The sequence below is a fragment of the Leopardus geoffroyi genome, chromosome B3, assembly GCF_018350155.1.
Source record: "Leopardus geoffroyi isolate Oge1 chromosome B3, O.geoffroyi_Oge1_pat1.0, whole genome shotgun sequence".
Lineage (NCBI taxonomy): Eukaryota > Metazoa > Chordata > Mammalia > Carnivora > Felidae > Leopardus > Leopardus geoffroyi.
This window is the reverse complement of record NC_059337.1, coordinates 110,408,341-110,423,202: the sequence shown is the minus strand read 5'-3', so window position 1 is coordinate 110,423,202 and position 14,862 is coordinate 110,408,341. Positions and strand designations below refer to the sequence as shown.

At 41.3% G+C, this 14,862-nt stretch overlaps 1 protein-coding gene across 1 annotated transcript in view; it reads right to left on the bottom strand.

Annotated features, from left to right (window-relative positions):
• SYNE2 (spectrin repeat containing nuclear envelope protein 2) overlaps nucleotides 1–14,862 on the bottom strand; it is a 349,558-nt gene that overhangs the window by 235,588 nt on the left and 99,108 nt on the right. The window contains 3 exon segments of the mRNA XM_045451206.1: nucleotides 8,414–8,551; nucleotides 10,974–11,075; nucleotides 13,707–13,807. Of these exon segments, the coding sequence (XP_045307162.1) occupies nucleotides 8,414–8,551; nucleotides 10,974–11,075; nucleotides 13,707–13,807 (341 nt within the window).

Here is a 14,862-nt window from a genome sequence, read left to right as displayed (position 1 = left end):
AATGGGCAAACTTCTCAGTTCTGTACATTTGCTTACCTGCTGATAGAGAAGATCATTTGTTTAAGAGCAATAGAAGGGGGCACACGAGGGGTGTCTGGGTGGCTCAGCTGGTTAAGCATCTGATTCTTGATTTCCTCTCAGGTCATGATCTCACAGTTCATGGGTTTGAGTCCCGTATCAGGCTGCGTGCTGACAGCCTGCTTGGGGTTCTCTCTCTCTCTCTCTCTCTGACCCTCCCCACCCCCTCAAAATATGTAAAGACACTTAAAAAATAGATATAAAAGGGGGCACAAGGATAAAAATGAATATTTTGATAAATCCATAATCAGTTATGAGAGGGAAATCAGAACTATTTAAAGCACCCCTCAGGGCGCCTGGGTGGCTTAGTTGGTTAAATACCTGATTCCTTTTTTTTTTTTTTTTTTTTTAAATATTTATTTACTTGTTGAGAGACAGAGCATGAGTGGGACTGGGGCAGAGAGAGAGAGGGAGATACAGAATCCGAAGCAGGTTCCAGGCTCTGAGCTGTCAGCACAGAGCCCGATGTGAGGCTAGAACCCACCAACCGTGAGATCGTGACCTGAGCCGAAGTTAGATGCCCAACTGACTGAGCCACCCAGGTGCCCAAGCATCTGATTCTTGACTTTGGCTCAGGTCATGATCTCATGGTTCGTGAGTTTGAGCCTCACACAGGGAGGGCTCTGCGCTGACAGCACATAGACTGCTTGGGATTCTCTCTCTCCTCTCTCTGCCCCTCACCCGCTCTCTCTGTCTCGGTCTATCTGCCTCTCTCTCAAGATGAGTAAACGTTTAAAAAAAGCACCCCTTTAAGCAAGGGCAGACTGTTATATAGAAGGACCATCATCTGAAATGTTGTATAGCCTTGTGTTCTCTGACTTTACAACTACACCTCACGCTCAGATTTATAGATTATTTTTCTCACTAGTACTAATCATATATTCACATTACATATCTCTACCGTACCTCCTGAATATCTGTCCCTCACCGAAGCCCCCCACAATCCAGGAAACCTCTTCCTTCCTCAGCCCTCCCTGCATGCACAAGAGTCACACAAATGCCAACTGCCTCTTTCCCCAAACACCGACTGCACTCCCAAGGTGTTTGCACTCCCTGTCCCTTCTACCTGGATGCTTTCCCCATTAAGCACCATCAGAACTCACCTACTCCCACATTCATTCATTCATTCATTCATTCATTCATTCAGCAAACACTTATAACCTATTGTGCTAAGAGCTGAGCATAGAGATACACAAGGCTTCTAGAATGGAGAGGGGACATGTAGTGGTTGTACCACAAAGTACTGTGCAATGAGCACTGAGACCCCAATGAGATGTAGACACATGTGAACACTGGAGCATTTTAAATATATGTGCTCAAAAATTTAAGTAAGAAACAGAATAACACATAACACCGATTTACGCAACTTAATAATACACAAGCACATAAATACGTTATGTATTTGGCAAGAACATACGAAACGAAAAGGCCTAAGGAGACGGGGAAATGAAAGGACGCCATGGGTATAGAAAGAAATAAACAGGGGCGCCTGGGTGGCGCAGTCGGTTAAGCGTCCGACTTCAGCCAGGTCACGATCTCGCGGTCCGGGAGTTCGAGCCCCGCGTCAGGCTCTGGGCTGGTGGCTCAGAGCCTGGAGCCTGTTTCCAATTCTGTGTCTCCCTCTCTCTCTGCCCCTCCCCCATTCATGCTCTGTCTCTCTCTGTCCCAAAAATAAATAAACGTTGAAAAAAAAAAAAAAAAAATTTAAAAAAAAAAAAAAAAAAAAAAGAAATAAACACAAATTAAACAAGTAAATAAAAGTAAGGGTAGGGCCTTGCCTAGACCCATATGCCACGAAGGGAAGAGTGAGTTTAACACAACTCTCTACATCTGACGGTCAACCAGATAAAAACAAATAAACAAACAAACAAACAAAAACCCACAGGTCTTGCCTGAACCATCTAGTGGGAAGCAAAGTACATGGTTACAGTGAAATGTAGTCAGCAGTATAACAGAGCCAGGCAGAGGGGCCCAGGGAAGATCCTGGAAGAACACTGATTCCACACCAATGCCCAGACTTCTTTTTGTTAATTTTTAATTCTTAATTTATTTTTTTGTTTCAAGTTTTTATTTAAATTCCAGTTTGTTAACAGTGTAACATTAGTCTCAAGTGTAGAATTTAGTGATTCATCACTTACATACAAAACACAGTGCTCACCACAACAAGTGCCCTCCTTAATCCCCATCACCCATTTAACCCATCCCCTGCCCACTTTCCCTCCAGTTACCCTCAGTCTGTTCTCTCTAGGTAAAGGTCTGTTTCCTGGTTTGCCTCTCTCTCTCTTTCTCTCTCTTTCACCTATGTTCACCTTTTTTATTTTTTAAATTCCTGAGGCAAGGGAAACACAAGCAAAAATAAACTACTGGGATTTCATCAAGATAAAAAGCTTTGGCAGGGCAAAGGAAACAATCAACAGAACTGAATGGCAGCCTTCAGAATGAGAGAAGATATTTGCAAATGACATATTTGATAAAGTGTTAGTATCCAATATCTATAAAGAACTTATAAAACTGAACATGCAAAAAACAAATAATCCGGTTTAAAAAATGGGCAGAAGAGGGGCGCCTGGGTGGCTCAGTCGGTTGAGCGTCCGACTTCGGCTCAGGTCACGATCTCACGGTCCGGTCCGTGAGTTCGAGCCCCGCGTCGGGCTCTGGGCTGATGGCTCAGAGCCTGGAGCCTGCTTCCGATTCTGTGTCTCCCTCTCTCTCTGACCCTCCCCCGTTCATGCTCTGTCTCTGTCTCAAAAATAAATAAAACGTTAAAAAAAAAATTAAAAAAAAAAATGGGCAGAAGACCTGAATAGACACTTTTCCAAAGAAGACATCCAGATGGCTAACAGACACATGAAAAACAAGCTCAACATCACTCATCGTCAGGGAAATACAAATCAAAACTACAATGAGATATCACCTCACGCCAGTCAGAACAGCTAACATTAATAACTCAGGCAACACTAGATGTCGGCAAGGATGCGGAGAAAGGCGAACCCTCTTTACATTGTTGGTGGGAATGCAAACTGGTGCAGCCACTCTGGAAAACAGTATGGAAGTTCCTCAATAAGTTACAAATAGAACTACCCTATGATCCAGCAACTGCACTACTCGGTATTTACCCAAAGGATACAAAAATACTCATTTGAAAGGACATATGCACCCCAGTGTTTATAGCAGCACTCTCAACAATAGCCAAAGTGTGGAGAGAGCCCAAATGTCCATCAATGGATGAGTGGATGAAGAAAATGAGGTGTGTGCGTGTGTGTGTGTGTATATATATATATATATATATATATGTGTGTGTGTGTGTGTGTGTGTGTGTGTGTATGTGTGTGTGTGTATACACACACACATACACACACACACACACACACACAATACGGAACATTAGCCATAGAAAAGAATGAAATCTTGCCATTTGCAACGATGTGGATGGAACTAGAGAATAATGAGCTAAGCCAAGTAAGTCGGAGAAAGACAAATACCATACGATTTCACTCATATTTGGAATTTAAGAAACAGAACACATGAGCACAGATGCCAAGAATTCTCAAGCAAGATAAAAATCCAGCTCCTAGGCCACGTCCTTTCCTGAGGACCCCATTTCAGAATGTGGTTTTTGATCTGAACTCACATGGCTCTATTGTGGATCTTTTGGCATTCTTACTCTAAAGACCACCCCCCCCCCCATGAAGATCATGCACAAATTAAAATGTGTTTCAGTCAAATGGCTTCTTCTATTGAAAATAGGAGTTTTAAATCTGTGTTTCTCTTTCTCTTATAGTTCTACTAAATGAACTGCCACTGCTCTTTAACTTAAATTGATTTTAAATAGAGGAAAGAATAAGCAAAATTACATTTTTTAAAAGAAAAGGGTTATTTGATTCATCATTAATTGACTAAAAAACATTTACTGGGTGCCACCATGTGTAAGATAAATATCAAAAAGAAACATTCAAGCAAATGCCCAAGTATAAAGATTTTTTTTAAGTTTATTTACTTATTTTGAGAGACAGAGAGAGACAGAAGAGAGAGAGAGAATCCCAAGCTGACAACACAGAGCCTAACACGGGGCTGGATTCCACAAACCATGAGATCGTGACCTGATCCCAGATCAAGAGTTGGACACTTAACCAACTCAGCCACCCAGGCTCCCTGGAAGATGTTACATGAGTAAAAAGCTAGGCTTTAAGGCAGTCAAGTGGAACTATTCATAAGCTAGAAGCATTAAACATTATAGTTTTCACATTTTTTTTTTTTTTAGGTCTATTGAGGCCTAATTGACAACATAGTAAGATATTTAAAGTGCACATCATGGTGATATGATACACCTACACATTGTGGAAGGATTCCTAGTATCTAATTAACACACCCTCACTTCACGTATTTACCTCTTTTTTTCTTTTCTTGGTGAGAACATTTCCATTCAACTCTCTTAACAAACTTAATGATACAATACAGTGTTATGAAGTGTAGCCACTGTGTTTTACATTAGATCCTCAGACCTTACTCAGCTGACAGCTGAAAGTTTGCACCCTTTTACCAACTTCAATCCCTCCTTTCCTCCATCCTGACCACCGCTTTTATCCTCTCTGTTTCTGTGAGTTTGACTTTTTTTTTTTTTTAAAGCTTCCAGACATAAGGAATACTATATAGTACTTTGTTTTGCTTTAGGTGCTTCAACTTTATCTTCTCAAACGACGTAGGACAAAAGACAGCTCCGTAATCTTAAACCATTAAGTATACGCCATTAAGCCTCCAGTTGGAAAATCATGAAAAAAACTGTTTTCATCATTATGGATTTTTAATACGCGCTTTCAGTATACCCAAATAATTTGTATATTTGCCAAAATAAAATAAGCCAGAAAGCTGATGAGTGAGTTAAAGAGAGCCTAAGAACAGTATCTTTAATCCAACTGATATTCTTTTCGCAACTGAAAGAAAGCTGAGTATGTTTTGAATGAAAAGGAACGTGTGCTTTCTGCCTGAGGGCTGTACTCTTGTTTAGGTAACAGTCAGAAGGGGAAAGATAGAAGGCGATAATTACCTTTTACTACTCTTCTTTTTCACTTACCATAGAAAACTGGCTCCATACTTTTCTTTTTTAGTTTTGGAACTTATTTTTGAATTTAGTTGAAAATTTATATCTGATCTGAGCTGATCTTGTCAGGTCAAAATAACATAATGTTGGAGCGCCTGGGTGGCTCATTCGGTTCAGTGATCGACTTCGGCTCAGGTCATGATCTCGTGATTTGTGGGTTTGAGCCCCGTGTCGGGCTCTGTGCTGACAGCTCAGAGCCTGAAGCCTGCTTCAGATTCTGTGTGTGTCTCTCTCTGTCCCTCCCCTGCTCATGTCCTGTCTCTCTTTCTCTCTCAAAAAAATAAACATTAAAAAAAATTTTTTAATTAAAAAAAAAACCATAATATTGCTATTTTGCATAGCTGGCTTAAAATGAAACCATTTACTGTGATGCCTTGAGGTAACTGTGTGCTCAAACAACTGAACCAGAAATTGTCTAGATGGTATTGACTTTTCTGTACCTGAAGGCTGTAAAATTAATATGTCTCATTTGCCACACCAAGACAAGGAGCTGTATTATAACGGAAGAATGGATTTTCAAGCTACTATCAATTTGTGGCAGTGAACTCTTGCAAAATAATGGTTTTTTTTTTTTTTTTTTTAATGGTTTTTCTCATTATGTTGGGTACTTTTTCCCAAACACGTTCAATAAAATTAGGCCAGGTGTTTGTGGCCTGGAACACTGTGAGCTCTACAGACAAGATCTTCTTCCTCTCGTGTTTTGTTGAGGCCGTGTAACCGGGAGCTCCTGTCCTTCTCAAGGGTCAGTTTCAAAGTCGCGATGAGAACACAAGCAGGGGACACAATGAGCCGGGCCACTTGATGGGAAGGTTTCCGGAGCTGCGCTAGTTGTCCCAAATTAGGTACTTGGAGATGGTGGCTCTTTTAAGCTACTGGACCTGACTATTTACCACCCTTCATAAAGGATGTGAAAAATGTATTCTGAAAACAGGCTGGCGCTGTTGACAGCCCAGAGAGCAGGGGCCAACAGGGATCAACAAACTTTTCTAGGGCCAGAGAGAATTTTTGACTGGCAGACCATAAAAATCTCTGTTGCAACCCTGTAAATCCACCAGAAATCACTTAATTATCCACTTAAAATGCGTGAAGGGTATGGTATGTAAATTATACCTCAATAAATACGTTTAAAAAAAGAATGAAGGCAAAATAAAGACATTTAGAAATCAAAGAAAACTAACAGAATTTACCACCCACAGACCTGCATTGTAAGTTTAAAAAAGTGTTCAGGCTGAGGCAAATAAATTCAGATGGAAACTCAAATCTCTCCAGGAAAGAATGAAGAACATTGGAAATGGTAAATATCTAGATAATTATAAAAGACTTTTTTCTGTTAATTTCTTTAAAACATATGATTGTTTTTAGCAAAAATTGGTAACATGGTCTTGGGGACTTTAAAACATTTGTTTGGGGCATAAATATATTTATATGTAAAGCAACTATAGCACAAAGAATGACAAATAAATGAATCAATTTAACTGCAAGATTTCGACATAAGAAGTTGTATGATAACTTAGAAGTTGTGTAAGCAGACTGCAAAAAAAGTGGTTTTAAGTTTATATATTTATTTTGAGAGAGAGAGAGAGACAGTTCGAATGAGCAGGGGAGGGGCAGAGAGAGAGAGAGAGAGAGAGAGAGAGAGGGAGACAGTTCGAATGAGCAGGGGAGGGGCAGAGAGAGAGAGAGAGAGACAGTTCGAATGAGCAGGGGAGGGGCAGAGAGAGAGAGAGAGAGAGAGAGAGAGAGAGAATCCCAAGCAGGGTCTGTACTGTCAGTGCAGAGCCCGACACAGGGCTTAAACCCATAAACCGTGAGATCACGACCTGAGCCAAAATCAAGAGTTGGACACTTAACTGACTGAGCCACCCAGAAGCCCCAGACTATAAAAAAAAATGTAAATGTATATTGTAGGCTCACTAAAAACCTGATAGAAAGCAATAGAGCCAAAAAGCCTATTGGGGCACCTGGGTGGCTCAGTCAGGTGAGCATAGAACTTTGGTTCAAGTCATGATCTGGCAGTTCACGAGTTCAAGCCCCATATCAGGCTCGCTGCTATCAGTGCAGAGCCCGCTTTGAATCTTCTGTCCCCCTCTCTCTGCCCCTCCCCCACGTGCTCTCTCTCTACAACAAATAAACATTTAAAAATTAATCAGTTAAATGTTTAAAAAAAGGTCAATAGATAAAATGAACTTCTAAAAATATCAACATAATCCAGGGCGCCTGGGTGGCTCAGTCAGTTGAGCATCTGACTTCAACTCAGGTCATGATCTCGCGGTTTGTGGGTTCGAGCCCCACATCAGGCTCTGGACTGACAGCTCAGAGCCTGGAGCTGCTTCAGATTCTGGGTCTCCCTCTCTCTTTGCCTCTCCCCTGCTCGCGCGCTGTCTCTCTCGCTCAAAAACAAACATTAAAAAAAAACTTTTTTTTTCTTTTTTTTTTTAATTTTTTTTTTTAACGTTTATTTTTGAGACAGAGAGAGACAGAACATGAACGGGGGAGGGGCACAGAGAGAGGGAGACACAGAATCGGAAGCAGGCTCCAGGCTCTGAGCCATCAGCCCAGAGCCGGAAGCGGGGCTCGAACTCACGGACCGTGAGATCGTGACCTGAGCCGAAGTTGGACGCTTAACCGACTGAGCCACCCAGGCGCCCCAAAAAAACTCTTTTTTAAAGACATAGATAATCTGACACGATCAACCACCTTATCTTAACTGATATCTATAGAATGCTGTGTCAAATAACTACAGGACACATGTTCATTTTAAGTGCAAATGGTATTACACCAACATGCTCTATGTCTCGGGTCATAACACAAATCTTAATAAACCGGAAACAATTGAAATCATACAGATATATTCAGACACACATACACATGCATCTTCACACATTCTCTCTAGGCTCATCCCTAACCCCCTCCGAGAATCTACTGATAGCTACACAGGACACTGGTCCACGGAAAAGATGAGGCTGGTCAGTCAGAATATGGATAATCTACTCTGGCAAGGCAATCATTGGTAGCAAATATAAAAACTTTGGACAAGCAGCTTTTCCAAGCAGAATGCTCTAAATTCCTATTTAAAGATCAATCACTACCCACGCGAGACCCTGGAGAAAATAAAAGAATACTCTCCCAAGTTTCTGATGAAGCATCTACTCTTTTACAGCATTCCTCATGGAAGTCTAATCATCCAACCAACAAAGCTGCCCCACGAAAATGTTCTAATCAACATAACACGGTAACCTGGTAGTTGAGGCCATCCCAGACTTCTCTCAACTGTAACTGATCTTCATTCCGCTCATCCAAGTTCCTTTCTATTGGCAGGATGTCCAAAAAGGGCTCTTTTCCTTCATTGAAGGACTCCAAAAAGGACAGCAGGCTCTACCATCAGGAGAATATTTTAAAGACAGAAATTTTAAATCAGTTAATATAAGGTAATCCGCCATTTTAAGGTCTGTCGCTGCAGGTTATGTTTAAATTTCTCCTTAAAGGGAGGTACGATTCCCTGGATTCAGGGTCCTCTACAGTGATCTGGTACCTTTCTTCAGTGCACCCTGATCACTTGAATGCCCTCATGGTAACACAGGTCACAGCTTGTGTCTCGTCAGCACTGTTGGATTTCCAAGGGAATGGAGCGGCAAGGTCACCCAGCTCTAGAGGACAAATCACGCCGCCACACGGAAAATGGGAGTTTCTCTGTCCTCCCTGGATATGTGTTCACAACAAAATAAGCATGAGTGGAAGTGAGAACTATCCAGCAGCGGTCCTCACGGACAAAAGTGTCTATGATTAACTGTGCTCGAGCCGTTGCTTCCCAAGTTGTTTTTTACAGACTTGAGAAAATATGTTGTCCCTCGAAAATTTAATAAATTAAGCTTTTCTGGGCTCGTATGAGTGTGAAGTTCGTGTTTAAGAGTCACCAATTCCATAAATATTGTTTCAGCCCTTATTCATAATAATTGGCAGATCTTCTCTTATTTTATTTTATTTCATTTCATTTCGGCTGAAGATTTAGGAGCTGGGGTGCCCAGCTGGCTCAGTCGATAGAGCAGGTGACTCTTGATCTTGGGGTCGTGCGTTCAAGCCCCATGGTGGACGTAGAGCTTACTTTAAAAAATAAATAAATAAATAAATAAATAAATAAATAAATAAACAAACAAACAAACAAACAAACAAATAAATAAATAAATAGAATTTGGGGAAAGATTAAGTTTTGTGAGCAAACCAAGGGATAATTACTGTAATTCTTTCTCACCCCTAATAACTCCCTAAGGCCTTTTATTCAAGAAAGCGGAATCTGTGGTGCCTTACTAAATCAAAGAGGTAGGTGAGAATAAAGCACTTCCGGGGACGCTGGGCCTCTTGTCAATAAAAAACACATCAGGCCAAAGATGGAAGCAGCACAAAAACCTGGACCTGTACGGTCCAGATGGAAGGAAGACGAGAACATTCCATCCCGTTCTTCCCTGATGCCTCTAAACCAAAAAGGATGCTGTTGCCAGTAAGCCACACAATCCGCTGAATATTGGTGTCGGACAGGCTGGATTCATCCAACTCGCCCGCTCAGCCTGCAGGTGCTAAGTGTGGAGGAAGCACATGACCGTACCCCTGCTCTATTCCCAGTGGAAATCCGATGGGGAGCAGAGCTGCAGGGACCGTGGGTTCTAAGGAACAGGGCTGAAAAATCCTCATCTCGGCTCCTGTTAGGCTCCTTCAAGATGGTACAGGTTCTCCTGGTCACCCAGGAGGAACCCCACGAAATAGAGAGCTGGGTCTTCGAGGCTAGACTTCACGCAAACCCGCGTCTCCCTGGCAGTAGCTGTGTAACCTCAGGTGTCGTGGAATAACACCACCACGTTCAGCAAGATGCTGTGATGTGTAGAATGCTCGTCAGCAAGGTGCCTGGTACACTGCAGATATTCAAATGTGGTGACAGTCATAGTTGTCGTTCTTCCTCAAAGGGCGCCTCGGTTGAGGCCCTACACTTGGGGGTTATAACTTGGGGTTGGCTTCATTTTTTACTTCCTGATCTTTTTTTTTTTTTTCATTCCATATAACCTAGTTCTGCTCTAGACTGGGGACTGGAAAACTTTTACTGTAAGAGGCAAGAGAGGAACTGCCTAGGCTTGAGGGCCATACGGTCTCTATTGCCACTATTTGACTCTGGCGTTGCAGTGCAAAGGCAGCCACAGACCATACCTTCATGGGCATGGCTGTGTTCCAGGAGTACCTAATTTACCAAATTGGTGGGGTCCACAGACCAGTTTGCCACGCCTGCTATAAAATCTTACTATTCAAGGTACCTTAAGGACCAAGTATTAGCAACACCTGGAAGCTTGCTGGAAATGCAGAATCTCAGGCCCCTCCCCAGGTCTACTGAATTAGAATCTGCATCTTAGGGGCACCTGGGTGGCTCAGTCAGTTAAGCACCTTCTTCTCGGTTCAGGTCACGATCTCACGATTCGTGAGATTGAGCCCCGAGTTGGACTCTGTGCTAACAGCACACAGACTGCTTGGGATTCTCTCCCTCTATCTCTCTGCCCCTCCCCTGCTCATGCTCTCCCTCTCTCTCTCTCTCAAAGTAAATAAACTTAAAAAAAAAAATCCGCATTTTAACAAGATTCCCCAGGGAGTTCACGTGCACATTAAAACTTGAGAAGCACTGTCCTAGAACGTGATGCTAAAACTTGAAGTTAGTTTAGCATTTATGTAATTAACTCTGCAAGACCTTTTTTTCCCAAAAACATCCTACTCTTCCCTAAGAGTAAGCTGCAAACAAATTGCTGTTTAAAGTCATACTTACATCATACTTTTTAGAGCAGGTCTCATTTTCTGAATCCTTTAGCAATTTCTGTAGTTTTTTCTCTTGTAGAGTTAACCAGACCACAGCATCTTTCACCTTTCCCTATAATTCACACACACATTTAACACTCTATCCTAAATAGACTTGGAGATTTTTCTTTTTAACAATAAAATTAGCAACTTCAAATGTCAGTGAAATAATGCAAGCATTACACACCAATGGCTCCTTGTGCCGAAGAGGAAGTCTGCTTTTTCACCTAACACCTTGAATTTTAAAATGGATTGAAACTAGCACCTGAACATAATGTGCTAAAGAAACAGGGCATGCCAGCCCCTGATTTTTTTTTTTTTTTTTTTGGCTTAGCCACTCCCATTATTCCGCAATTCTGAAGAACATTATTCTAAACTACTTACCCATAGTAAGCATATCAGAATACTGCTTTCCGATACATCTTAAAGAGGGTTAATAAAGAGATGCTGACACCCAAATACACGGGCATCAAAAATATCTTAGGCAGGGGCACCTGGGTGGCTCAGTCGATTTGAGCATCAGACGTCGGCTCAGGTCATGATCTCACAGTTCATGGGTTCGAGCCCCATGTCGGGCTCTGTGCCGACAGTTCAGAGCCTGCAGCGTGCTTCGGATTCTGTGTCTCCCTCTTTCTCTCTCCCTCTCCCCCTCCCCGACTCACGCTTTGTCTCACTCTCTCTCTCTCTCAAATATAAACATTAAAAAAAATTTTTTTAAATATCTTAAGCATTTTAAAGACCCTAAAAATAACTACTAAAGGTTTTGGTTCTATCATACGGATGTGAGTAACAATTCTTTTTTTCTAGATTCTTGCTTGCTTACATTCGAAAGTTAATTTCACTGCCAGAGGATAAAGCAAAAGACATTACATCTTATTTTCATTTCCTTTAAACTTCATTTACTTTTTCTCTATTAAGTAGGAGTGTTTTCTATATATTTTTGCATCTGATTTCATGGACAGTTTAATTTTTCATTTTATTTTTTAATAAGAAAATTACTTAGAAAAGAGTAGCTCCTCAGCAGGTCAGGAATAAGTGAACTGAACTATAGGCCTCAGTCTCAGCTTGAGTCTCTGTTCCAGAGCCAGCAACAATCTAGCACAGCGCCTCAAACATAACGGTTGGAAAAACCTAGGCCCAAGTTTGTCACATACAATGTGATAATATGACCGCTTGTAAACATGTCTGAGGAAGCAGTCTAAATAAATATTAAAATAATATTCGGGGGCGCCTGGGTGGCTCAGTCGGTTAAGCATCTGACTTCGCTCGGGTCGCGATCTCACAGTTCGTGAGTTAGCGCCCTACATCGGGCTCTACGCTGACAGCTCAGAGCCGGGAACCTAGTTCTGATTCTGTGTCTCCTTCTCTCTCTGCCCCTCACCTGCTCACACTCTGTTTCTGTCTCTCTCTCTCTCTCAAAAATAAATAAACATTTAAAAAATTAAAAATAATAATATTCAAAAAGTTTACTAAATTCACAGCACTCATTTATCTTCACAGCAGCAGAGAGTAATTGTTTATTTTCATTTCCGCTCAGTGATTTTTATGAAATTTCCACCCACAATATTTCGTGTACCTGACTGAAAGTCAAAGGAAAAAATTGAATAATCAAATGGCAAACTGATAGTGATTCAAGAGTACCTCAACAAACAAAGATCAAGAGTAGAACACACTGCTTCCATTTTTATAAATTATATGATCCCAGGGGTGCCTGGGTGGCTCAGTCAGTTAAGCATCTGACTCTGGATCTTGGCTCAGGCCTTGATCTCACAGTTCATGAGTTCGAGTCCCATGTTGGGTTCTGTGCAAATGGCACGGAACCTGTTTGGGATTCTCTCTCTCCCCCTCTCTCTCTGCCCCTCCCACAATCTCTTGCTCTCTCTCAAAATAAATAAATAAGCATAAACAAACAAACAAATAAATAATATGATCCCAGGTATATGTAGCTAAAATTAGATTGTGGTGATAGTTGCACAAGTAAGTAAATATGCCAAAAACCACTGAACTGTAAACTTTTTTTGTAATGTTTACTTATTTTTGAGAGAGAGAGAGAGAGAGATACAGACAGAGCACGAGAAGGGGAGAGGCAGAGAGAAGGAGACACAGAATCTGAAGCAGGCTCCAGGCTCGACGCGGGGCTCGAACTCATGAGCTGTGAGATCATGACCTGGGCGGAAGTCAGATAGCTTACCTGACTGAGCCACCCAGGCAACCCTGAATTATAAACTTTAAACGGTTTATTTTATGATATGTGGATTAAATCTTTAAAAAGCTGTGAAAATCAAAATAGACAAAAATGAGGTAGCTCTAGAACTTTTCAAGTTCTAGTGCTAAACGTAATTTGTCCTATACGGCATCTATGTAAAAGTTATTTTCGATAAGTCAGCAAAGTTTAATAAATTACCACTTTTAACTTAAAAATGAAAAAAAAAAACAGGTGAAACAAATCTACAGTGAAAGAAACTGGAACACTGGTTGCTTGGGGTGCGGAGTACAGACAGGAAAGAGGAACACTGGAACATTCTGGGTAAGAGAAACGTGCTACATCATGATTGTTATATGGGTTACCTGGGTGTATGCATTTGTCAAAATTCATAGAACTGCACATTTCAGCTCTAGGTGCAAATTATACCTCAATTTTTAGAATGAAGCCATTGGTAGCATACAACAAAAATGAGCTTGAGACATACTTAGGAGGACATACCTGAGCTTCAGCTCCAGTCCCAGATGCATCCTTCGAATACCGTAGAAATTGTGCCACATAAGTCATGATTGACTTTTCATCAGGATTAACAACGTCCACATCTGTAAGATGTACCACAGGATAAATTAGCTATAGATGTGATTTCCTACAATTACTACCCAAGAACAGGCCATGCCATGAGATGGCCTTGGAATAAACCAAAGCAGCTAACCAGCCGTGCAAATCTCTGTGGTCAGTCGCCCTTGCTCCAAGGCTGTGCATTGGCTAAGAGCTTAGATCCAGAGTCAGAGCTGAGTTGAACCCTGGCAGTAGTAAATGCACAGCCTCAATTTCCACTACACCTGTTGTAGGCAGAAAAGCATAAGTAGAGCGGGAGAGTAGAACAGAGAAAATACAGCTTTTCAGAGACATGGTATAGAAACTCCTCCAGGAGTGTAGAGTGTAGGAACGTACACCAACTAGAACCCATTCCTGTCACACCAGTCTCAGGAAGTGCGCAGTAGAGCATTTCCAAAAGCATAGGTTCTATGGAAGACTTATTCAAGACATCCACAAGATTTTATTTGTTCATTTGCGGAACAAATGTAATTACTCAAGAGCCTTCTGTGGGCCAGTCTTTGTACTGCATTAACAAAGTCCGTGGTGAAAAAACATTGGAAAATGCTGAATTTAAACAAAGTAAAAATATTATAAATTCCATAAGTGCAGACCTTCTCCAGACATAAAACAAATTAGATAGATCACAAAATCCAAAGGGATCACAATATGTTACAGACAAAATGAACACATAATTTTGGGCTATCTTTTGATATGTTGCCAAAACAACTACGAAGATATTGAAAAGGAAATCATTTGTGTTTATTTATTTTTAATTTTTTTAATGTTTATTTATTTTTGAGAGAGAGAGAGAGAGAGAGAGAGAGCAAGAGCAGGGGAGGGCAGAGAAAGAGGGAGACACAGAATCCAAAGCAGGCTCCAGGCTCTGAGCTGTCAGCACAGAGCCCAATGCAGGGCTCAAACCCACAAAACGTGAGATCATGACTTGAGCTGAAGTTGGACGCTTAACCGACTGAGCCACCCAGGCACTCCTTTTGTGATTATTAATTCAGTTAAAATAAATTCATCAAATATTTATAGAGAGTCAACAAATGCACGT